At 44.4% G+C, this 26,809-nt stretch overlaps 1 protein-coding gene across 14 annotated transcripts in view; it reads left to right on the top strand.

Moving 5' to 3' along the window:
* The window catches only part of LOC131669622 (tau-tubulin kinase homolog Asator), a 481,900-nt gene that overhangs the window by 124,924 nt on the left and 330,167 nt on the right, over positions 1-26,809 (top strand). For all 14 annotated transcript variants that reach the window (XM_058944724.1, XM_058944645.1, XM_058944629.1 and 11 more), the window contains 3 exons: positions 1,954-2,226; positions 2,318-2,510; positions 2,734-3,071. In XM_058944724.1, coding sequence (XP_058800707.1) covers positions 1,954-2,226; positions 2,318-2,510; positions 2,734-3,071 — 804 coding nt within the window. The remainder of the gene's footprint in view (positions 1-1,953; positions 2,227-2,317; positions 2,511-2,733; positions 3,072-26,809) is intronic.

The following is a 26,809-nucleotide window of genomic DNA, read 5'->3' as shown; positions in this document are numbered from 1 at the left end:
CTTGTTTTTGAAAATTTGCTTATTTTGCTACAGCCAAAAAAAATAGTATTCAAGTTTGTTGAATTACTTTTTACTTACAAATGAAGTGCTAATATCTTATGAAAATAAATAAGCTAAAAATTAGTGAGTGGATAAAAAATTGTAAAATAATAGATAAATGTTTCGGTGTACAGTTTCATAAACCTTGTGATCTGAGGAAAAAAATTCATGAATATTTTGAGTTAGACTCATTTTGAAGCTGTTTTTTTATTTTCTAAAACAAGCCCTCATATTATTAAGTTCATGATATTTAACTCAAAATATTGTATTAATAATATCATTTTTCGATTTCTGTAAAAACTACATCTACTTTCGTAAATAGCTCTAACTTTCGATTGTAAACAATTTTATCAACCTATGAGAACTTATTTCAAACCTATTTTACCCTTTAATTTGAACCTCCATACAACTAATTTAACTGTATTTAGCTTGAGTTATCGTTCTTTCAAGAAATATTTTGATTTTATTTAGTTTCTCCAATCAACTATTGAATCTGCAAAATTAGATCTGCAAAAGATGATTTTAAATGATTTGAAAAATCTCTTTCTATCACAATTTGATAACTCTAATAAAATATTATTATATATATCATTTCAAAATGAAAGGAAGAAGCTTCAAAACGAGCCCTGAAATGTCAAAAAAAAACTGTTAAGCAATTTCTGTTTGTAAAATTCTTTTCTCGTCTCATTTTTTTCGATGACATATACAGGGCGATTAAAAAACATTAAAAGAAATAGGTATTATCGGATTCGTCTTGAAAAGTTATTTAAGATGCAATTATTATTATTTTTTTCTGATAATTAAGTAATTAGACAATTAACTTCAAAGATTGACCAATCAGTGCGTGATTGTGGAAGTATGTGCGTTCGGTGGCGAGCGGGGAGTGGTGAGAAGGGTTGATATGTGCGAGCCACAGAGATAAAATCGGTGCTCGACGTTCATGCGTGTTATGAGAAGAATTGATGTGCGTTTTTATATTATTAGAAACAAGATTGATTAATAAAATGAATAAATCCATATTGATTTCGTATGCATCATATGAATGCAGGATTTGGTATAATTAGTTTTTTTAATTGACTTTTTTCAAAGTATCCGAAAAAGTAATAGAAAAAGTAACTAAAATAGCAACCAAAATGTAATTGAAAAAGTAACGGAAAAGCAACCGGAAAATTAACCGATACAATAACAAAAAAGTATCGAAAAAGTTACCGAAAAAGTACCTGAAAATGTGACCGAAAAAATAACTGAAAAAGCAACTGAAAAAGTAAAGTTGACATGTTCCTACAATATGAAAACTGTAAAAAACATAGCAATTATTATTTAGTGCATGACGGCAAATTTTATTTTTTTGAATTTCCAACATTGGAAAATATATTATCGACAAGTTATGTTTTGGAAAAGTTGAGCCTCTCAATCATGAATACGAAATCAAAATGCATTTATTAATTTCGTTAATCGATCTTGCTTCTAATAATATAAAAACGCATATCAATTCTTTGGTATGGTTAAGTTATGACACGCATGAAGGTCGATCACCGATTTTGTCCAGCTGTGGCTCCCTTTTTATCGCTTCTCGCTCACCTCCAAGCGCACATACTTCCGAAGTTACACGTTGATTGTATCGATCTTTGAAGCTAATTATGTAATTACTTAGTTATCGGAAAAAATTATAATTGCATCTTAAATAACTTTTCAAGACGAATCCGGTAATACCTATTTCCTTTAATGTTTTTGAATCGCTTTGTGTATGGCAAAACACTAAAATATGTGCCTATTATTTTCTAATGAAGAATCTCCTCACTAATTTTAAATTGTTTAGTTTTCAGCGAGATATGCCTTCTCTTTGTAAGTAAATATTTCAATCACAGAATTTACAGAATTTTATTAAATACGTGTATGTATTATTTTACTTAGAATTTAGAATATGCAGATCCACCAGACTATGTAATGTTAGCTGGATTATTTGAAAGATGCATACAACGAAGGGGTATACAATCAAGTGACCCGTATGATTGGGAAAAACCGATTGCAACAAATGAGGGTTTACCAACCACAAAATCATTACCAACAGTAACTATTCCACCAGCAATTACAACAGCAACCACTATTAATCAGCTTCCTACGGTACCGAATATTGACACGAACAACCAAGAAAACGTTGAACCAGATAATAAAAAAGAACTTGAAGTACGTCATAAATTATATATTTTTATTTTACTTAGCTGCAATAATTTTTATTTTACTTAGTTTACTTTTAAAAATAATCATTTTTATGCAGGCTCAAATGGATTATGAAAGTATGTGTCGAAGAAATCGATCGCGGAGAATTGAAGGTTCTAATATCCCATTCAATACAACAATTAGTAATCATGGCAAAGACAAAAATTGCAACTCTACCATACCAATTACGGATAATACCAGACTTCATATTGAACAGCAAGCTATTACAATACCAGCACCAACAATTCAAGGTTTTTAACATTATATTATTTCGATATCCTTTTATCAACTAAAAGTTCTTTAATTTTTAGTTAATATATTTAAAATAAGATGTACTTTTAATAATAAAACAAGTAAGAAAATTGAATGTAATGAATCTGTTACAGTCATACCATAAACTGTTTTAATACATTTTTTTAAAACAAATCGTAAATATAATACTAACCACGTTCAATTTTCTCTAATTGCCATTAGAATCACCAAAAAAACGGCGTGCAGTTTCAATGGCTACGATGGCTATTGAAACGCAGATTTCTACTACTACAGCACAAAAACAGATAGACAACGAAGGCGACGCTTTAATGGCAAGTGTACGTTCCGCCTCAGAAATGCAGCGAGCTAAAACTACTATGAATGTAGCTCCACCTCTAAGGAAGTCGGCAAGCGGTGCTACTTTTGCAAAATTAAAAGTGATGACCACGTCGGAAACCGCTCCTGGAGAATCCTCTAGCCCAAGAGTACAGCATGATATTGATGCTTCTTACTGTTCTTATGATCTTACGAACACGAAAAATTTGGGAAATCATAGCCCAGTAAGTATAATTTTAATCTTTCTTTTTCTACGAAACCGCTACAACCTTATCTTTTAGTATTCGAAATATTTGAATAGACTCAAATATAGCAAACATTTAGTCATCATTTGTGATAAACCTGATTATGTTATTATGTAAATGTCATTGATAAATTTCAAATGGGAATTAAGTACTTAATAATTGGTAAAGTTACATCCGTATTCAAAATATTACTGCAAAATATTTTAGAAATTTGTCATTAATGCTAGTTAGTGTAAAACAATATCCTCTTTATTTTATGGTAATAATGTAGAAATAAATTATTCTTATAACTTAAAGTGGAAGAAAAATAAATGTTCAAGTATAGAAGATTATGGTTATATTAGTGATGAAAGTTGATAATTAGCTACTTTTAAATAAATATAAAACTTTTTATAACATTTAATTTAAAAAGAGCGATTTAATTAGTGTACGATTTATATTTATTCTATACGGTCTAATAATTAACTAAATATCATTTGTGACCTAACTTACTAAATATTAAAGATACAGAAATATTCCCGATGATGATCTAATTACTCCTGGACGTAATTTGTAACTTAGCTAGTATATCTTCTTTTTACTTCTATTATATTTACAAACATGTAGTTTAATTACTATTCTATAGAACTCGGAAATCGAGAAAAATTGGTGTATGTGAATAATATAGGTTTTAAACTTGAAATCTTTTTGAGAGGTTACTCTTAATTCTTCTTTTAGTTGAGTTGAAGCTGTGCTCGATCGGTAGAGGCAATAAGAAAAGAATTGATTTGGTAACATGCGTTTGTTCTTACGACAATTGATGTTATTCTTTTCTCTGAAGGGGCTGTTGTTTTTTTCTGAAAAGGTTAACGAAACATCAAAAGTGATTTTCCTTTTGTATTGCCTTCATTGATCGAGCAGAGCTTCAATTAAGATTAAACTATGACAGAAAAGAACAGCTATCAAAGAAATTTTATTCTTTCTACCTTGATATTTATTAGTTATTACTAATATAATTTAATTTCATTTGAATGTTACGAAATAATCAAATGCGCTTCACTTCATAATATTAAATTCCTACAAATATGGTATCTTTTTTATAACATATTCTATCGGAGCTCCAAAAAATAAAACGTTCTCAAACATAATAAAAAGAATGAAGGAAAATTACATTATAAGAATGTTTTGTGTCTACGTATTCCAGATTATGAGAGAATATTGTTACTATTCATTTACAAATTTTGGAAGCTCTTTGTATTTATAAATTACAGTAGTACAGTTAAATTTTAAATATTCAATATGCAAAAGAACGTCACAAACATACGTAGATCAAAAGTGTATTGATTTTAGAAATTTACGAGTTTTCAAGTAAGTTAATCAAATTTACCCTAAGACACTATTTATATTGAAGGCGTATTCGGTAAGTATTTGTGGCATCATACTTTTTCCCTTGGTTTGTCTTACCACCGTTCGGCAACTGAATTCCTAAGCCCTGCTGTGGCAAGTTACTGAAAGACTATCTGAAGTATACGAGGGTGGATTGATAAGTTTCCGGCCTGACCAAGAAAAACAACGTTTTTAAGAATTTTTTTTTTATTTCTCAACATAATCTCCTCCAAGGCTAATACATTTCTCATAGCGGTGTTCTAGTCTAGTAATGCCATCTCTATAGACTGATTCGTCAAGCTCCTCAAAATACCCATTTACAGCTTCGATTACTTCTTTATTATCCGCAAATCTCTTACCGCCAAGCCATTTTATGAGGTTAGGAAATAGATAATAGTCACTCGGGGCTGGTCTGGAGAGTAGGGAGGGTGCGGCATCAATTCAAACTTCAGATCGTTGATTTTAGCCATCGCAACGATTGACTTGTGCGCTGGTGCGTTATCGTGATGAAACAAGATTCTTTTCTTCGCCAGATAAGGTCGTTTAATTTTCACCTCTTGGCTCAAACGATGCAATAAGTCTGCGTAGTATTGATCAGTGATAGTTTTACCCTTTTCAAGGTAATCAATGTATATAATACCTCTTACATCCCAAAAAAGAGTAGCCATAACCTTGTTCGCCGAAAAAATTGTTTTTGGCTTCTTTGGAGTTGGTTCCCCTGGTCCAATCCACTATTTAGACTATTCTTTGGTTTCAGGAGTGTAGTGGTGGAACCAAGTTTCGTCAACGGTTACGAATCGACGCAAAAATTCGCTTGGATTACGCTTATACAACGCCAAATTGGCGGTAGAAATGTTTTTTCGAATCAATTTTTGGTCGAATGTTAGCAAACGCGGCACCCATCTTGCACAGAGCTTTTCCATATGCAAATGTTGGTGCAAAATATTTTGCACACGTTCATATGACATCTTACAGGTCTCAGCTATCTCACGCACTTTTAATCTGCGGTCTTCCAGCACTATTTGATGGATTTTTTCGATCATATCTGGAGTTCTAACCTCAACAGGGCGTCCTGAGCGAGGCTCATCAGAGGTGCTCACGCTACCCTTTTTAGCCTCGGAAACCCACTGCTTAATGGTTGAATATGATGGGGAGGATGTCCCCAGTGTTGAGTCCATCTCTTCTTTGATTTCCTTCGGCTTTAACCTCTTCAAATAGAAGTATTTGATGACAGCTCGATTTTCCAGCATTTCCATTTTTAAGAAAAATACAGAGGCGTCTTGTTCAGTGTGCTTTCAAACCTAAACTAACATGGCGATCGGGCTGAAACTATAGCTACAAGCTATGTAAGGATGGTACTATAGAACGCCACCTCAAGGTAGGCCGAGTGGCTCCATCTCTTGGTCAGGCCGGAAACTTATCAATCTACCCTCGTATATCCAAGGGTTTAAGTTCACCAAGTATCTTAGGCAGATGTTACTGACATAGAGAGTCTGGCTTCGGACACCATGCCGCATAGATGTCTGAGCGGATGCGCGTGTAACTTGGTTTCGAAATCAATTGGTCAATGATCGACTTCAGTTGGCTACTCAATGCTTGACAACACCCTTAATTAAAGGCATCTTATTCCTTTTCATACCTCATTTCGAGTTTTGTCACAAGTTACAGGGATGGGCAAAGACAAGGAGGCCACAAACAAATGGCCTAATCCATACGCACCCATTCTTCTCCAGTCTACAAAACAACAGTAACAAGCACAGATACATCAGTGAAAGCTCTCGAAAATCCTTTGAAATTAATAAGCTAGAATCGGACCATCCAGGAAATTGCAACGACTATTTCTTACAAGTCATTGAACGTATTAACCTTTGAAAGAAGCACTTCGTTAACCAATGTAATTAATTGCGAGGATAACCCTCAAATCGCTTGCAAAATAAGACACGTATAATATCAAGTCTAATCTAATCTCTAGATCTTCGAACATATGTTTAACTAAACCTGAATTCACCGTCTCTCTTCAAAGCGAATTTTCACCGGTTTCGGACTCTAACTCGCAGCCCGTTAACTTGAACGTAACTACGTAGCCACCGATCACACCGCGCTTAATCTTCAGATCAAAAATCTCAATCCAAAACTTACAGGAAGTCAAAAATTAAAATAGATACTTAAGTTTACCGATTAATTCTCCGTTTTCCGTGACAAAGGAAACTGATGACGATCAAATTTGTTCTAGTAGTTACTTCTCACTACTCTACACTACTACACAAATTTTCACTCAAATCGGAACCAAAATTAATAATTAGATTAAAATCGAAATCAATAATCACGGAAGAAAAACAATTTTGAAGACTGCTACCGAATTCCTACAACCGAATTTCAACAATCCTCGAGCTGGTTACCCTGCCACGCCGTAATACCACACTCTTAAACCCAATTTCCTTAACCATCGAGCTCGTAACACTGCCTCGCTCTATACCCGAACTCCTACACGCGAATATCATCCATCCTGTCGCTGGTTACCCTGCCACTATGTAACCCGTGACTCCTACACCCCGATTTCATCACTCCTCGAGCTGGTTACCATGCTACGCTATAACCCCGAACTCTTAACCCCAAATTTCTTAACCATCGCGCTCGTTACCCTACGACGCTGAAACTCGTAACTCCTATACCCGAATTTAATTAATCCTCGAGCTGGTTACCCTGCTACTCTCTAGCCCCGAATTCCTACACCCGAAGTTCATAAATCCTCGAGCTAATTACCTTGTCACGCTGTAACCTGTAACTCCTACACCCTAATTTCATTAATTCTCGAGCTGGTTACCCTGCCACGCGGTAACCCGTAACCCCTACACCCAAATTTCATTAATCCTCGAGCTGGTTACTCTGCCTCGTTCTATCCCAGAACTCCTACACCCGAATTTCATCAATTTCCGAGCTGGTAACCTGCCACGCTGTAACCCGTAACTCCTATTCTCGAATTTCATCATCCCTCGAGCTGGTTACCCTACCGCGCTGTAACCCGTAACTCCTATACCCCAATTTCATCAACCATCGAGCTGGATTCCCAGCCACGCTCTAACCTTGAACTCGTACACTGAAATTCATCAACCCTCGAACCCGTTACCCTGCCACGCTGTAACCCGTAACTCCTACTCCCGAATTTCATCAATCCTCGAACTGCTTACCCTGCCACAACGTAACCCCAAACTCTTAACCCCAATTTCCTTAACCATCGAGCTGGTCAACCTGCCACGCTCTAACCCCGAACTCCTCCACCCGAATTTTATCAATCCTCGAGCTGGTTACCCTGCCACGCCGTAACCCCAAACTCAATAGCCCAATTTCCTTAACCATCAAGCTGGTCACCCTACCACGCTCTAACCCCGGACTCCTCCACCCGAATTTCATCAATCCTCGAGCTGGTTACCCTGCCACGCCGTAACCCCAAACTCAATAGCCCAATTTCCTTAACCATCAAGCTGGTCACTCTACCACGCTCTAACCCCGAACTCCTCCACCCGAATTTCATCAATCCTCGAGCTGGTTACCTTGCCATGCTGTAAGCCGTAACTCCTACCCCCGAATTTCTTTAATTCACGAGCTGGTTACCATGCCACGCTGTAATCCGTGACTCCTACACACGAATTTCATCAATCCTCGATCTGGTAACCCTGCCACGCCGCAACCCCAAACTCTTAACCCCTATATCCATAACCATCGAGCTCGTTAGCCTGCCTCTCTCTATCCCAGAACTCCTACACCCCATTTTCATCAATTGTCGAGCTGGTTACCCTGCCACCCTGTAACCCGTGACTCCTACACCCCAATTTCATCACCCCTCACTGCCACGCTGTAATCCGTAACCCCTACACCCAAATTTCATGAACCCTCGAGCTGGTTACCCTACCACGCTGTAACCCGTAACTCGTACAGCGGAATTTCATTAATCCTCTAGCTGCCTACCCTGCCACGCTGTAACCCGTAACTCCTGCACTCCTATTTCATCAAACCTCCCCGCTGGTTGCCCTGCCTCACTCTAACCCCGAATTCCTATACCTGGATTACATCAATCCTCGAGCTGTTTACCCTGCCACCCTGTAACCCGTGACTCCTACACCACAATTTCATCACCCCTCGCTGCCACGCTGTAACCTGTAACTCCTACACCCGATTTTCATTAATCCTCGAGCTGGGTATCCTGCCACGCTGTAACCTGTAACTCCTACACCCGATTTTCATTAATCCTCGAGCGGGTTATACTGCCACGCTGTAATCCCAAACTCTTAACCTCAATTTCCTTAACCATCGAAATCGTAACCCAGCCTCGCTCTAACCCCGAACTCCTACACGCGAATATCATCAATCCTGGAGCTGGTTACCCTGCCACTCTTCGACCCGTGACTCCTACACACCAATTTCATCACCCCTCGAACTAGTTACCCTGCCACTCAGTAACCCGTAACTCCTACACCCGAATTTCATCATTTCTCGAGTTGGTTACCCTGCATCCTTCTAACCCCGAACTCCTACACCCGAATTTCATCAATTTTCGAGCTGGTAACCTGCCACGCTGTAACCCGTAACTCCTACACTCGTATTTCATCAATCCTCGAACTGCTTACCCTGCCACAACGTAACCCCAAACTCTTAACCCCAATTTCCTTAACCATCGAGCTGGTCAACCTGCCACGCTCTAACCCCGAACTCCTCCACCCGAATTTCATCAATCCTCGAACTGCTTACCCTGCCACACCGTAACCCCAAATTCTTAACCCCAATTTCCTTAACCATCGAGCTGGTCACCCTGCCACGCTCTAACCCCGAACTCCTCCACCCGAATTTCATCAATCCTCGAGCTGGTTACCTTGCCATGCTGTAAGCCGTAACTCCTATGCCCGAATTTCTTTAATCCTCGATCTGGTAACCCTGCCACGCCGCAACCCCAAACTCTTAACCCCTATATCCATAACCATCGAGCTCGTTAGCCTGCCTCTCTCTATCCCAGAACTCCTACACCCCATTTTCATCAATTGTCGAGCTGGTTACCCTGCCACCCTGTAACCAGTGACTCCTACACGCCAATTTCATCACCCCTCGCTGCCACGCTGTAACCTGTAACCCCTACACCTGAATTTCATGAAACCTCGAGCTGGTTACCCTGCTACTCTCTAGCCCCGAATTCCTACACCCGAAGTTCATAAATCCTCGAGCTAATTACCTTGCCACGCTGTAACCCGTGACTCCTACACACCAATTTCATCACCCCTCGAAAAGTTACCCTGCCACGCTGTAACCCGTAACTCCTACACCTGAATTTCATGAAACCTCGAGCTGGTTACCCTGCTACTCTCTAGCCCCGAATTCCTACACCCGAAGTTCATAAATCCTCGAGCTAATTACCTTGCCACGCTGTAACCTGTAACTCCTACACCCCAATTTCATTAATCCTCGAACCGGTTACCCTGCCACGCTGTAACCCCTACACCCGAATTTCATCAATTTTCGAGCTGGTAACCTGCCACGCTGTAACCCGTAACTCCTACACTCGAATTTCATCATCCCTCCAGCTGGTTACCCTACCACGCTGTCACCCGTAACTCATATACCCCAATTTCATCAACCATCGAGCTGGATTCCCAGCCACGCTCTAACCCCGAACACCTACACCAGAATTTCATCAATCCTCGAGCTGGCTACCCTGCCACTCTGTAACCCGTAAACCCTACATCCAAATTTCATTAATCCTCGAGCTGGTTACCCTACCACGCTGTAACCCCTAACTCCTGCAACCGAATTGCAACAATCCTCGAGCTGGTCACCGTGCGACGCCGTAATACCACACTCTTAACCCCAATTTCCTTAACCATCGAGCTCGTAACACTGCCTCGCTCTAACCCCGAACTCTTACACGCGAATATCATCCATCCTGTCGCTGGTTACCCTGTCACTATGTAACCCGTGACTCCTACACCCCTCTTTCATCACTCCTCGCTGCCACGCTATAACTCGTATTACCTACGCCCGAGTTTCATGAATCCTCGAGCTGGTTACCCTGCCACGCTGTAACCCGTAACTCCTACTCCCGAATTTCATCAATCCTCGAGCTGGTTACCCTGCCACGCTCTAACCCCGAAATCGTAAACCCGAATGTAATCAACCCTCGAGTTGGTTACCATGCTACGCTCTAACCCCGAATTCCTACACCCGAAGTTCATATATCATCGAGCTAATTACCTTGCCACGCTGTAACCTGTAACACCTACACCCCAATTTCATTAATCCTCGAGCTGGTTACCCTGCCACGCTGTAACCCCTACACCCAAATTTCATCAATTTTCGAGCTGGTAACCTGCCACGCTGTAATACGTAACTCCTACAATCGAATTTCATCATCCGTCGAGCTGGTTACCCTACCACGCTGTAACCCGTAACTCCTATACCCCAATTTCATCAACCATCGAGCTGGATTCCCAGCCACGCTCTAACCTTGAACTCGTACACTGAAATTCATCAACCCTCGAACCAGTTACCCTGCCACGCTGTAACCCGTAACTCCTACTCCCGAATTTCATCAATCCTCGAGCTAGTTACCCTGCCACGCTCTAACCCCGAATTCGTACACCCGAATGTCATCAACCCTCGAGCTGGTTACCATGCTACGCTCTAACCATGAACTCTTAACCCCAAATTTCTTAACTATCGAGCTCGTTACCCTGCCTCGTTCTAACCCCGAACTCATTCACGCGAATTTATCAATCCTCGAGCTGGTTTCCTTGCCACGCCGTAACTCGTAACTGCTATACCCCAATTTCATCAACCTTCGAGCTGGATACCCTGCCACGCCGTAACCCCAAATTTCTACACTCGAATTTCATAAATCGTCGTGCTACTATCCCTGCCTCGCCTTAACCCCGAACTCCTTCACGCGAATTTCATCAAGTCTCGAGGTAGTTACCCTGCATCTCTGTTACCCGTGACTCCTACTCCGCAATTTCATCAATCGACTAGCTGGCTACCCTGCCACCCTCTAGCCCCGAACTCCTACACCCGAATTTAATCAATCCTCAAGCTGGATACCCTACCATGCTGTAACCCGTAACTCCTACACCGGAATTTCATGAATCCTCTAGCTGCTTACCCTGCCACTCTGTAACCCTAAACTCTGAACCCCGATTTCCTCAACCATCGAGCTGGTTACCTTGCCTCGCTCTAACCGTGAACACCTACACCAGAATTTCATCAATCCTCGAGCTGGCTACCCTGCCACTCTGTAACCCGTAAACCCTACACCTAAATTTCATTAATCCTCAAGCTGGTTACCCTACCACGCTGTAACCCCTAACTCCTGCAACCGAATTGCAACAATCCTCGAGCTGGTTATCCTGCCACGCTGTAACCCCAAACTCTTAACCTCAATTTCCTTAACCATCGAAATCGTAACCCAGCCTCGCTCTAACCCCGAACACCTACACGCGAATATCATCAATCCTGGAGCTGGTTACCCTGCCACTCTTCAACCCGTGACTCCTACACACCAATTTCACGACCCCTCGAACAAGTTACCCTGCCACGCTGTAACCCGTAACTCCTACACCTGAATTTCATCAATTCTCGAGCTGGTTACCCTGCCACACTGTCACCCGTAAACCCTACACCCAAATTTCATTAATCCTCGAGCTGGTTACCCTACCACGCTGTAACCCCTAACTCCTGCAACCGAATTGCAACAATCCTCGAACTGGTTACCCTGCCACGCTGTAACACCAAACTCTTAACCTCAATTTCCTTAACCATCGAAATCGTAACCCAGCCTCGCTCTAACCCCGAACACCTACACGCGAATATCATCAATCCTGGAGCTGGTTACCCTGCCACTCTTCAACCCGTGACTCCTACACACCAATTTCACGACCCCTCGAACAAGTTACCCTGCCACGCTGTAACCCGTAACTCCTACACCTGAATTTCATCAATTCTCGAGCTGGTTACCCTGCCACACTGTCACCCATAATACCTACACCCGAATTTCATGAAACCTCGAGCTGCTTACCCTACCACGCTGTAACCCCTAACTCCTGCAACCGAATTGCAACAATCCTCGAGCTGGTTACCCTGCCACGCTGTAACCCCTACACCCAAATTTCATCAATTTTCGAGCTGGTAACCTGCCACGCTGTAATACGTAACTCCTACAATCGAATTTCATCATCCGTCGAGCTGGTTACCCTACCACGCTGTAACCCGTAACTCCTATACCCCAATTTCATCAACCATCGAGCTGGATTCCCAGCCACGCTCTAACCTTGAACTCGTACACTGAAATTCATCAACCCTCGAACCAGTTACCCTGCCACGCTGTAACCCGTAACTCCTACTCCCGAATTTCATCAATCCTCGAGCTAGTTACCCTGCCACACTGTCACCCGTAAACCCTACACCCAAATTTCATTAATCCTCGAGCTGGTTACCCTACCACGCTGTAACCCCTAACTCCTGCAACCGAATTGCAACAATCCTCGAACTGGTTACCCTGCCACGCTGTAACACCAAACTCTTAACCTCAATTTCCTTAACCATCGAAATCGTAACCCAGCCTCGCTCTAACCCCGAACACCTACACGCGAATATCATCAATCCTGGAGCTGGTTACCCTGCCACTCTTCAACCCGTGACTCCTACACACCAATTTCACGACCCCTCGAACAAGTTACCCTGCCACGCTGTAACCCGTAACTCCTACACCTGAATTTCATCAATTCTCGAGCTGGTTACCCTGCCACACTGTCACCCGTAAACCCTACACCCAAATTTCATTAATCCTCGAGCTGGTTACCCTACCACGCTGTAACCCCTAACTCCTGCAACCGAATTGCAACAATCCTCGAACTGGTTACCCTGCCACGCTGTAACACCAAACTCTTAACCTCAATTTCCTTAACCATCGAAATCGTAACCCAGCCTCGCTCTAACCCCGAACACCTACACGCGAATATCATCAATCCTGGAGCTGGTTACCCTGCCACTCTTCAACCCGTGACTCCTACACACCAATTTCACGACCCCTCGAACAAGTTACCCTGCCACGCTGTAACCCGTAATTCCTACACCTGAATTTCATCAATTCTCGAGCTGGTTACCCTGCCACACTGTCACCCATAATACCTACACCCGAATTTCATGAAACCTCGAGCTGCTTACCCTACCACGCTGTAACCCCTAACTCCTGCAACCGAATTGCAACAATCCTCGAGCTGGTTACCCTGCCACGCTGTAACCCCAAACTCTTAACCTCAATTTCCTTAACCATCGAAATCGTAACCCAGCCTCGCTCTAACCCCGAACACCTACACGCGAATATCATCAATCCTGGAGCTGGTTACCCTGCCACTCTTCAACCCGTGACTCCTACACACCAATTTCACGACCCCTCGAACAAGTTACCCTGCCACGCTGTAACCCGTAACTCCTACACCTGAATTTCATCAATTCTCGAGCTGGTTACCCTGCCACACTGTCACCCATAATACCTACACCCGAATTTCATGAAACCTCGAGCTGGTTACCCTGCTACTCTCTAGCCCCGAATTCCTACACCCGAAGTTCATAAATCCTCGAGCTAATTACCTTGCCACGCTGTAACCCGTGACTCCTACACACCAATTTCATCACCCCTCGAAAAGTTACCCTGCCACGCTGTAACCCGTAACTCCTACACCTGAATTTCATGAAACCTCGAGCTGGTTACCCTGCTACTCTCTAGCCCCGAATTCCTACACCCGAAGTTCATAAATCCTCGAGCTAATTACCTTGCCACGCTGTAACCTGTAACTCCTACACCCCAATTTCATTAATCCTCGAACCGGTTACCCTGCCACGCTGTAACCCCTACACCCGAATTTCATCAATTTTCGAGCTGGTAACCTGCCACGCTGTAACCAGTAACTCCTACACTCGAATTTCATCATCCCTCCAGCTGGTTACCCTACCACGCTGTCACCCGTAACTCATATACCCCAATTTCATCAACCATCGAGCTGGATTCCCAGCCACGCTCTAACCCCGAACACCTACACCAGAATTTCATCAATCCTCGAGCTGGCTACCCTGCCACTCTGTAACCCGTAAACCCTACATCCAAATTTCATTAATCCTCGAGCTGGTTACCCTACCACGCTGTAACCCCTAACTCCTGCAACCGAATTGCAACAATCCTCGAGCTGGTCACCGTGCGACGCCGTAATACCACACTCTTAACCCCAATTTCCTTAACCATCGAGCTCGTAACACTGCCTCGCTCTAACCCCGAACTCTTACACGCGAATATCATCCATCCTGTCGCTGGTTACCCGGTCACTATGTAACCCGTGACTCCTACACCCCTCTTTCATCACTCCTCGCTGCCACGCTATAACTCGTATTACCTACGCCCGAGTTTCATGAATCCTCGAGCTGGTTACCCTGCCACGCTCTAACCCGTAACTCCTACTCCCGAATTTCATCAATCCTCGAGCTGGTTACCCTGCCACGCTCTAACCCCGAAATCGTAAACCCGAATGTAATCAACCCTCGAGTTGGTTACCATGCTACGCTCTAACCCCGAATTCCTACACCCGAAGTTCATATATCATCGAGCTAATTACCTTGCCACGCTGTAACCTGTAACACCTACACCCCAATTTCATTAATCCTCGAGCTGGTTACCCTGCCACGCTGTAACCCCTACACCCAAATTTCATCAATTTTCGAGCTGGTAACCTGCTACGCTCTAACCATGAACTCTTAACCCCAAATTTCTTAACTATCGAGCTCGTTACCCTGCCTCGTTCTAACCCCGAACTCATTCACGCGAATTTATCAATCCTCGAGCTGGTTTCCTTGCCACGCCGTAACTCGTAACTGCTATACCCCAATTTCATCAACCTTCGAGCTGGATACCCTGCCACGCCGTAACCCCAAATTTCTACACTCGAATTTCATAAATCGTCGTGCTACTATCCCTGCCTCGCCTTAACCCCGAACTCCTTCACGCGAATTTCATCAAGTCTCGAGGTAGTTACCCTGCATCTCTGTTACCCGTGACTCCTACTCCGCAATTTCATCAATCGACTAGCTGGCTACCCTGCCACCCTCTAGCCCCGAACTCCTACACCCGAATTTAATCAATCCTCAAGCTGGATACCCTACCATGCTGTAACCCGTAACTCCTACACCGGAATTTCATGAATCCTCTAGCTGCTTACCCTGCCACTCTGTAACCCTAAACTCTGAACCCCGATTTCCTCAACCATCGAGCTGGTTACCTTGCCTCGCTCTAACCGTGAACACCTACACCAGAATTTCATCAATCCTCGAGCTGGCTACCCTGCCACTCTGTAACCCGTAAACCCTACACCTAAATTTCATTAATCCTCAAGCTGGTTACCCTACCACGCTGTAACCCCTAACTCCTGCAACCGAATTGCAACAATCCTCGAGCTGGTTATCCTGCCACGCTGTAACCCCAAACTCTTAACCTCAATTTCCTTAACCATCGAAATCGTAACCCAGCCTCGCTCTAACCCCGAACACCTACACGCGAATATCATCAATCCTGGAGCTGGTTACCCTGCCACTCTTCAACCCGTGACTCCTACACACCAATTTCACGACCCCTCGAACAAGTTACCCTGCCACGCTGTAACCCGTAACTCCTACACCTGAATTTCATCAATTCTCGAGCTGGTTACCCTGCCACACTGTCACCCGTAAACCCTACACCCAAATTTCATTAATCCTCGAGCTGGTTACCCTACCACGCTGTAACCCCTAACTCCTGCAACCGAATTGCAACAATCCTCGAACTGGTTACCCTGCCACGCTGTAACACCAAACTCTTAACCTCAATTTCCTTAACCATCGAAATCGTAACCCAGCCTCGCTCTAACCCCGAACACCTACACGCGAATATCATCAATCCTGGAGCTGGTTACCCTGCCACTCTTCAACCCGTGACTCCTACACACCAATTTCACGACCCCTCGAACAAGTTACCCTGCCACGCTGTAACCCGTAACTCCTACACCTGAATTTCATCAATTCTCGAGCTGGTTACCCTGCCACACTGTCACCCATAATACCTACACCCGAATTTCATGAAACCTCGAGCTGCTTACCCTACCACGCTGTAACCCCTAACTCCTGCAACCGAATTGCAACAATCCTCGAGCTGGTTACCCTGCCACGCTGTAACCCCAAACTCTTAACCTCAATTTCCTTAACCATCGAAATCGTAACCCAGCCTCGCTCTAACCCCGAACACCTACACGCGAATATCATCAATCCTGGAGCTGGTTACCCTGCCACTCTTCAACCCGTGACTCCTACACACCAATTTCACGACCCCTCGAACAAGTTACCCTGCCACGCTGTAACCCGTAACTCCTACACCTGAATTTCATCAATTCTCGAGCTGGTTACCCTGCCACACTGTCACCCATAATACCTACACCCGAATTTCATGAAACCTCGAGCTGCTTACCCTACCACGCTGTAACCCCTAACTCCTGCAACCGAATTGCAACAATCCTCGAGCTGGTTACCCTGCCACGCTGTAACCCGTAACTCCTACACCTGAATTTCATCAATTCTCGAGCTGGTTACCTTGCCTCGCTCTAACCCCGAACACCTACACCCGAATTTCATCAATCCTCGAGCCGGCTACCCTGCCACGCTGTAACCCGTAACCTCTACTCCCGAATTTGATCAATCCTCGAGCTGGTTACCTTACCTCGCTCTAACCCCGAACACCTACACCCGAATTTCATCAATCCTCGAGCCGGCTACCCTGCCACGCCGTAACCCCAAACTCTGAACCCCAATTTTTTTAACCACCGAGCTGGTTACCCTGCCACGCTCTAACCCCGAAATCGTACACGTGAATATCATCAATCCTGGAGCTGGTTACCCTGCCACTATGTAACACGAAACTCCTACACTCCAATTTCATCACCCCTCGCTGCCACGCTATAACTCGCAACACCTACACCCGAATTTCATGAATCCTCGAGCTGCTTACCCTGCCACGCTGTAACCCGTAACTCCTACTCCCGAATTTTATCAATCCTCGAGTTGATTAGCCTGCCACCCTCTAACCCCGAACTCCTACACCCGAATTTAATCAATCCTCAGGCTGGTTACCCTACCATGCTGTAACCCGTAACTCCTACACCGGAATTTCATGAATCCTCGAGCTGCTTACCCTGCCACGCTGTAAGCCGTAACTGCTGCACTCCAATTTCATCAACCCTCCGCTGGTTGCCCTGCCTCGTTCTAACGCCGAACTCCTATAGCCGAATTTCATCAACCCTCGAACCTGTTACCCACCCACGCTTGAACCCGTAACTCCTACACCCGAATTTCATCAACCCTCCAGCTGGTTACCCTGCCTCGCCGTAACCCCACACTCTTAACCCCATTTGCCTTAACCGTCGAGCTCTTTACCTTCCCTTGCTATAAACGCTGAACTCCTACACCCGATTTTCTTCAATCCTCGTGCTAGTTACTCTGCCTCGCTCTAACCCCGAACTCCTTCACGCGAATTTCATCAATCCGCGAGCTAGTTACCCTGCCACTCTGTAACCCGTGACTCCTACTCCCCAATTTCATCAATCCTCGAGCTGGTTACTCTGCCATTCTCTAAACCCGAACACCTACTCCCCAATTTCATCAACCCTCGAACCTGATACCCACCCACGCTGGAACCCGTAACTCCTAACCCGAATTTCATCAATCATCGAGTTGGTTACCCTGCCACGCTCTAACCCCGAAATCGTACACCCGAATATCAACCCTCGAGATGGATTCCCAGCCACGCTCTAACCTTGAACTCGTACACCGAAATTCATCAACCATCGAACCCTTTACTCTTCCACGATGTAACCCGTAACACTAACTCTCGAATTTCATCAATCCTCGAGCTGGTTACCCTGCCACGCTCTAACCCCGAAATCGTACACCCGAATTTCATCAACCCTCGAGCTGGTTACCATGCTACGCTCTAACCATGAACTCTTATCCCCAAATTTCTTAACCATCGAGCTCGTTACCCTGCCTCGTTCTAACCTCGAACTCATTCACGCGAATTTATCAATCCTCGAGCTGCTTACCCTGCCACGCTGTAACCCGTAACTCCTACTCCCGAATTTTATCAATCCTCGAGTTGATTAGCCTGCCACCCTCTAACCCCGAACTCCTACACCCGAATTTAATCAATCCTCAGGCTGGTTACCCTACCATGCTGTAACCCGTAACTCCTACACCGGAATTTCATGAATCCTCGAGCTGCTTACCCTGCCACGCTGTAAGCCGTAACTGCTGCACTCCAATTTCATCAACCCTCCGCTGGTTGCCCTGCCTCGTTCTAACGCCGAACTCCTATAGCCGAATTTCATCAACCCTCGAACCTGTTACCCACCCACGCTTGAACCCGTAACTCCTACACCCGAATTTCATCAACCCTCCAGCTGGTTACCCTGCCTCGCCGTAACCCCACACTCTTAACCCCATTTGCCTTAACCGTCGAGCTCTTTACCTTCCCTTGCTATAAACGCTGAACTCCTACACCCGATTTTCTTCAATCCTCGTGCTAGTTACTCTGCCTCGCTCTAACCCCGAACTCCTTCACGCGAATTTCATCAATCCGCGAGCTAGTTACCCTGCCACTCTGTAACCCGTGACTCCTACTCCCCAATTTCATCAATCCTCGAGCTGGTTACTCTGCCATTCTCTAAACCCGAACACCTACTCCCCAATTTCATCAACCCTCGAACCTGATACCCACCCACGCTGGAACCCGTAACTCCTAACCCGAATTTCATCAATCATCGAGTTGGTTACCCTGCCACGCTCTAACCCCGAAATCGTACACCCGAATATCAACCCTCGAGATGGATTCCCAGCCACGCTCTAACCTTGAACTCGTACACCGAAATTCATCAACCATCGAACCCTTTACTCTTCCACGATGTAACCCGTAACACTAACTCTCGAATTTCATCAATCCTCGAGCTGGTTACCCTGCCACGCTCTAACCCCGAAATCGTACACCCGAATTTCATCAACCCTCGAGCTGGTTACCATGCTACGCTCTAACCATGAACTCTTATCCCCAAATTTCTTAACCATCGAGCTCGTTACCCTGCCTCGTTCTAACCTCGAACTCATTCACGCGAATTTATCAATCCTCGAGCTGGTTTCCCTGCCACGCCGTAACTCGTAACTGCTATACCCCAATTTCATCAACCTTCGAGCTAGTTACCCTGCCACGCCGTAACCCCAAACTCTTGACCCCATTTTCCTTAACCATCGAGCTCGTTACCCTCCCTTGCTATAAACGCTGAACTTCTACACCTGATATTCATCAATTCTAGACCTGGTTACCATGCTACGCTCTAACCCCGAATTCCTACACCCGAATTTCATAAATCCTCATGCTAGTTACCCTGCCTCGCTCAAACCCGAACTCCTTCACGCGAATTTCATCAATCCGCGAGCTAGTTACCCTGCCACTCTGTAACCCGCGACTCCTACACCCCAATTTCATCAATCCTCGAGCTGGTTACCCTGTCACGCCGTAACCCCAAACTCTTAACCCCAATTACCTTAACCATCGAGCAAGTTTACCCTCACATGCTATAAACGCTGAACTCCTCCACCCGATTTTCATCAATTCTCGACCTGGTTACCATGCTACGCTCTAACCCCGAACTCCTGCAACCGAATTGCAACAATCCTCGAGCTGGTCACCGTGCGACGCCGTAATACCACACTCTTAACCCCAATTTCCTTAACCATCGAGCTCGTAACACTGCCTCGCTCTAACCCCGAACTCTTACACGCGAATATCATCCATCCTGTCGCTGGTTACCCTGCCACTATGTAACCCGTGACTCCTACACCCCGATTTCATCACTCCTCGCTGCCACGCTGTAACTCGTAACACCTACACCTGAATTTCTTGAATCCTCGAGCTGCTTACCCTGCCACGCTGTAACCCGTAACTCCAACTCCCGAATTTCATCAATCCTCGAGCTGGTTACCCTGCCACTCTCTAACCCCGAAATCGTAAACCCGAATGTAATCAACCCTCGAGTTGGTTACCATGCTACGCTCTAACCCCGAACTCTTAACCCCAAATTTCTTAACCATCGAGCTCGTTACCCTACCACGCTGGAACAGGTAACTCCTACACCCGAATTTAATTAATCCTCGAGCTGGTTACCCTGCTACTCTCTAGCCCCGAATTCCTACACCCGAAGTTCATATATCCTCGAGCTAATTACCTTGCCACGCTGTAACCTGTAACTCCTACACCCCAATTTCATTAATCCTCGAGCTGGTTACCCTGCCACGCTGTAACCCCTACACCCAAATTTCATTAATCCTCGAGCTGGTTACCCTGCCTCGTTCTATCCCAGAACTCCTACACCCGAATTTCATCAATTTTCGAGCTGGTAACCTGCCACGCTGTAATACGTAACTCCTACACTCGAATTTCATCATCCGTCGAGCTGGTTACCCTACCACGCTGTAACCCGTAACTCCTATACCCCAATTTCGTCAATCCTCGAGCTAGTTACCATGCTACGCTCTAACCATGAACTCTTAACCCCAAATTTCTTAACTATCGAGCAAGTTTACCCTCACATGCTATAAACGCTGAACTCCTCCACCCGATTTTCATCAATTCTCGACCTGGTTACCATGCTACGCTCTAACCCCGAACTCTTACACGCGAATATCATCCATCCTGTCGCTGGTTACCCTGCCACTATGTAACCCGTGACTCCTACACCCCGATTTCATCACTCCTCGCTGCCACGCTGTAACTCGTAACACCTACACCTGAATTTCTTGAATCCTCGAGCTGCTTACCCTGCCACGCTGTAACCCGTAACTCCAACTCCCGAATTTCATCAATCCTCGAGCTGGTTACCCTGCCACTCTCTAACCCCGAAATCGTAAACCCGAATGTAATCAACCCTCGAGTTGGTTACCATGCTACGCTCTAACCCCGAACTCTTAACCCCAAATTTCATAACCATCGAGCTCGTTACCCTACCACGCTGGAACAGGTAACTCCTACACCCGAATTTAATTAATCCTCGAGCTGGTTACCCTGCTACTCTCTAGCCCCGAATTCCTACACCCGAAGTTCATATATCCTCGAGCTAATTACCTTGCCACGCTGTAACCTGTAACTCCTACACCCCAATTTCATTAATCCTCGAGCTGGTTACCCTGCCACGCTGTAACCCCTACACCCAAATTTCATTAATCCTCGAGCTGGTTACCCTGCCTCGTTCTATCCCAGAACTCCTACACCCGAATTTCATCAATTTTCGAGCTGGTAACCTGCCACGCTGTAATACGTAACTCCTACACTCGAATTTCATCATCCGTCGAGCTGGTTACCCTACCACGCTGTAACCCGTAACTCCTATACCCCAATTTCGTCAATCCTCGAGCTAGTTACCATGCTACGCTCTAACCATGAACTCTTAACCCCAAATTTCTTAACTATCGAGCTCGTTACCCTGCCACGCTCTAACCCCGAATTCGTACAGCCGAATGTCATCAATCCTCGAGCTGGTTACCATGCTACGCTCTAACCATGAACTCTTAACCCCAAATTTCTTAACTATCGAGCTCGTTACCCTGCCGCGTTCTAACCCCGAACTCATTCACGCGAATTTATCAATCCTCGAGCTGGTTTCCTTGCCACGCCGTAACTCGTAACTGCTATACCCCAATTTCATCAACCTTCGAGCTGGATACCCTGCCACTTTGTAAGCCGTAACTGCTGCACTCCAATTTCATCAACCCTCCGCTAGTTGCCCTGCCTCGCTCTAACGCCGAACTCCTATAGCCGAATTTCATCAACCCTCGAACCTGTTACCCATCCACGCTCGAACCCGTAACTCCTACACCCGAATTTCATCAATCCTCGAGTTGGTTACCCTGTCACGCCGTAACCCCAAACTCTTAACCCCAATTACCTTAACCATCCAACTAGTTACTCTGACACGCTCTATCCCCGAACTCCTACACCCGAATTTCATCAACCCTCCAGCTGGTTACCCTGCCACTCTCTAAACCCGAACACCTACTCCCCAATTTCATCAACCCTCGAACCTGATACCCACCCACCCTGGGACCCGTAACTCCTACACCCGAATTTAATCAATCCTCGAGCTGGTTACCCAGCCACGCCGTAACCCCAAACTCGTAACCCCATTTTCCTTAACCATCGAGCTCGTACCCTCCCTTGCTATAAACGCTCAACTCCTACACCCGATTTTCATTAATTCTCCACCTGGTTACCATGCTACGCTCTAACCCCGAATTCAAACACCCGAATTTCATAAATCCTCGTGCTAGTTACCCTGCCACTCTGTAACCCGTGACTCCTACTCCCCAATTTCATCAATCCTCGAGCTAGTTACCCTGCCACTCTGTAACCCGTGAATCCTACTCCCCAATTTAATCAATCCTCGAGCTGGTTACTCTGTCACTCTCTAAACTCAAACACCTACTCCCCAATTTCATCAACCCTCGAACCTGATACCCACCCACGCTGGAACCCGTAACTCCTGCACCCGCATTTCATCAACCCTCGAGTTGGTTACTCTGCCTCGCCGTAACCCTAACCTGTGAACCCCAATTTCCTTAACCATCGAGCTGGTTACCCTGCCTCGCTCTAACCTCGAACTCCTACACCCAAATTTCATCAATTTTCGAGCTGGTTACCCTGGCACGCCGTAACCCCAAACTCTTAACCCCATTTTCCTTAACCATCGAGCTCGTTACCCTCCCTTGCTATAAACGCTCAACTCCTACACCCGATTTTCATTAATTCTCAACCTGGTTACCATGCTACGCTCTAACCCCGAATTCCTTCACCCGAATTTCATAAATCCTCGTGCTAGTTACCCTGCCTCGCTCTAACCCCGAACTCCTTCACGCGAATTTCATCAATCAACGAGCTAGTTACCCTGCCACTCTGTAACCCGTGACTCCTACTCCCCAATTTCATCAATCCTCGAGCTGGTTACTTTGCCACTCTCTAAACCCGAACACCTACTCCCCAATTTCATCAATTCTCGAGCTGGTTACCCTGCCACGCCGTAACGCCAAACTGTGAACCCCAATTTCCTTAACCATCGAGCTGCTTACCCTGCCTCGCTCTTACCCTGAACTCCTACACCCAAATTTCATCAATTCTCGAGCTGGTTACCCTGCCGCGCTCTACCCGCGAACTCCTATACCCGAATTTCATCAATCCTCGAGCTGGTTACCCCCTACCACGCTCTAACTTCAAACTTCTACACCCGAATTTCATTCATAATCCCGATTTCTAAATTTTTATAGTATCTTCAAAAAAAGGGTATATGTACATTTTTTGTAGAAGATAACTTTTAATTAATTACGTATATTTATGTATAGGTAGGACATAGCAAATGCAACTACGAAATCATGCAAAGTTCGAAATAGCTTCGGGGAATTTCATTTTTAAATCATTATGTTCAACAAATATTACTACTATCCCTGAGGAAATTCGATTATTATGTTATTACGAAAAAATTCATTAGACAAATTTATTTTACCATACTCATAGGTACGTATTTCGCGAGGCAGTTTTAGCCAGTATAAAAATACTGACTTGAGATAGTGTTACTTTTATTTTCCACCTTAAACCCACTCGAGTATGTGCATGACAAAACAAAATCAAACTGTGGCATGACGTGGAAACCATAATGAACGAATGAGGTTCATGTGGTTCAAATAGCAAGATTGGAACTGCAACTGTCTTTTTCCTTGATAGAAACCACAATCAATGAATGCGATTCATGTGGATCAAATAGTAAGAATGGAACTGCAACTGTTTGTTTCCTTGATAGATATTGCAATCGTTGACGTATGTGATAAGCCAAGATCTAACATTGGAGGAATTTCGGTCACCTTGATTTGATATCGGTTAGTGTGGTACTAACTTCAAAATATGTTTTGTTCACTTACAGTATATACAAGTATATTCGATCAGCATACTTCAGTAAATTAGTAATAAAACTTAGCTTTACATCGACGTTTTTGAACATCAAAATTGTTTTATAATGGCAATTGAAATTCATAACGTCATTCAAAAATTACTGAAAACATTCTACATAAGTGCGGTTGTAGAAAGCATACCTATATTAAACGATGCACAGAAGCAGCTACACGATTATGTTGAAAATTTATTGAGAAAAAGCATTGAAACAAATTCAGGTATTGAATGTGAGACAAGTGAGAACTTATGTTTCCTGGATGATGATTTTGATATTAATCCAGAAGTAATTGACGATCAATTTGAAGAAATACATGGTGTAAACTATGCCGATGTACCTACTTGTACGGTAACAAATACGGTACTCGACGATGGATAAAAGAAGAGATGTTGAATACTGGGAAAGTGGTTAGAAAATGAAACTGTCTTTAAGTTCCGTCCAGAGTAATGTAACGAGTGTCGCTCGTTAAAGGTAGAGCCTAAGCGCTTCCATCGCGTGGGGCGACGCAAAAACCGGCCCGCGATAACAAATCAGAAAAGGAGAAGCCGAAAGCGCCCGCGAAACGAACAAACGAAAAAAGTGGGAGAGAGGAGAGAGATTAAGGCATCGGCCAGCGCGTGTTAGGCGCGCGTAGCATGGGACAATGGGAAAAAGGGGAAGGGGAATAAGAGCGATTAGGCCGCCGGCCGGCGTGCGCGATGCGCGAGTAGAGGAATGCGTAAAGAGTAGTCGAGTCCGGACCTACGGCAACAAAACACGAGTGACGAGTGGCGGCATAAGGAGATGAAGGAGCTTCTCGACCGATATCGCGCGAAGACCCGGTGGTTCCAAGATAGCTGAGAATCACTGCTCAGGAAAAGGTCATCCGCTGCCCATTACTGCCAGTTGCCCAGAGCGATCTGAGGCAACAGTCGAGGGTCGCGAGCAACTGTGAATCCGGACAAGGAAAACCTTGACTGGGAGGTGTGCTGCGAGGAAGGACCAGAAATCGACGTGACCCGTGGATACCGTCGAGGATACTTTGTCAGCAGCAACTTTTTCCCGTACCGTAAGTCCCCGACATTAAATGTAAATGCGCGCGACGGGAAAGCGAAACTAGATAGTGCGTGTCTTTCTCTCTCTCATCGCGAGCGCGAGGTACCCGGCGAAATCTCTCGGCCATAGCGTTATCATTGTAAAATTGAACGCGATAAAAAGGAATAAAACTGTCGATCTTGCGACAATTGGCGGAGACTTTTCTTTTCGAATTCCCTTTGGTTTTCCTCTCCTGATGCCCATGACAGAACCTGCCCGGCCTTGAGTCACTGGGCAACCCGGATCGCCGGACGTGTTATCCACGTGTGGGTTTTCACGGGCTCTGGGGCGAAAGGTCAGAAGATCGAGGCTGTCCGAACGAGCTGATCGAGGCGGCGGTTAACCTCGCAACGCAAGGAAAATCCTTTCTTTAACGGGTGAGATTTTTGTTAGCACGCCGAACGAAATACCCCGTTACAGTAAATATAAACAAGTTTCATCAGAACGTCAGTTGAGAACATGGAAACAGCAAATTTTGACAGGCGGGACCAAAAGAGAGAATCTGATTAAAGGTTCAGAATATACTTTACAACAACTCAAAGATGCTTTAGATCGGAAGTTAACAGTGCATGATTTAGATATTAAAAGATGGGCTTTACAAAAAAAGTATGAGTTAGATATGCTTTGGTTTAAACTTCACCCAATTGGATATTACTATTCAAAAAAAAGCATAAAATTGAATCGCGTTAAATAACTAAATATGTGACTATGGTATCTGTTGAAAATGAAGCTATTTTAAAGTAAGATTGTCAAAATTTTATCAACCTCATTAAAACAGAATTATCAACCAAAAGTGCAAGTAACATATATAATTCCGATCAAAGTGGATTCAATATAAAAATGCATACTGGCAGAACATTGAGCGAAAAAGGTAAGAAGACAGTCCGATCAGTAGTACAATCAGTATCATCGACTACGTATAGTTATACGATTTAATCGACAATAGCTGTAGAAGGTAAATTGCTATCACCCCTTTTTATGGTATTATAAGAAACAAACGGAGACTTTGTACCCATTGTTTCAAAAAAACTATTGAATGCACCTAATATGTTTTTCGAGCAAGTGCATTAGAAAAGCTGTCTAGCGTATTACTTCAAACATGGTTGCAACATGTATTTTTTCCTTACTGTGGGAAAACTGCAGTTTTATTACTAGACTCATGAAGTGAACAGTGTGAACGAACTGTAAGAG

The sequence above is a fragment of the Phymastichus coffea genome, unplaced genomic scaffold (assembly GCF_024137745.1).
Source record: "Phymastichus coffea isolate CEN01 unplaced genomic scaffold, Cenicafe_Pcof_1.1 PCOF00008, whole genome shotgun sequence".
NCBI lineage: Eukaryota > Metazoa > Arthropoda > Insecta > Hymenoptera > Eulophidae > Phymastichus > Phymastichus coffea.
Note: the sequence above shows the minus strand (reverse complement) of the source record. Positions and strands in the feature narration are given on the sequence as shown.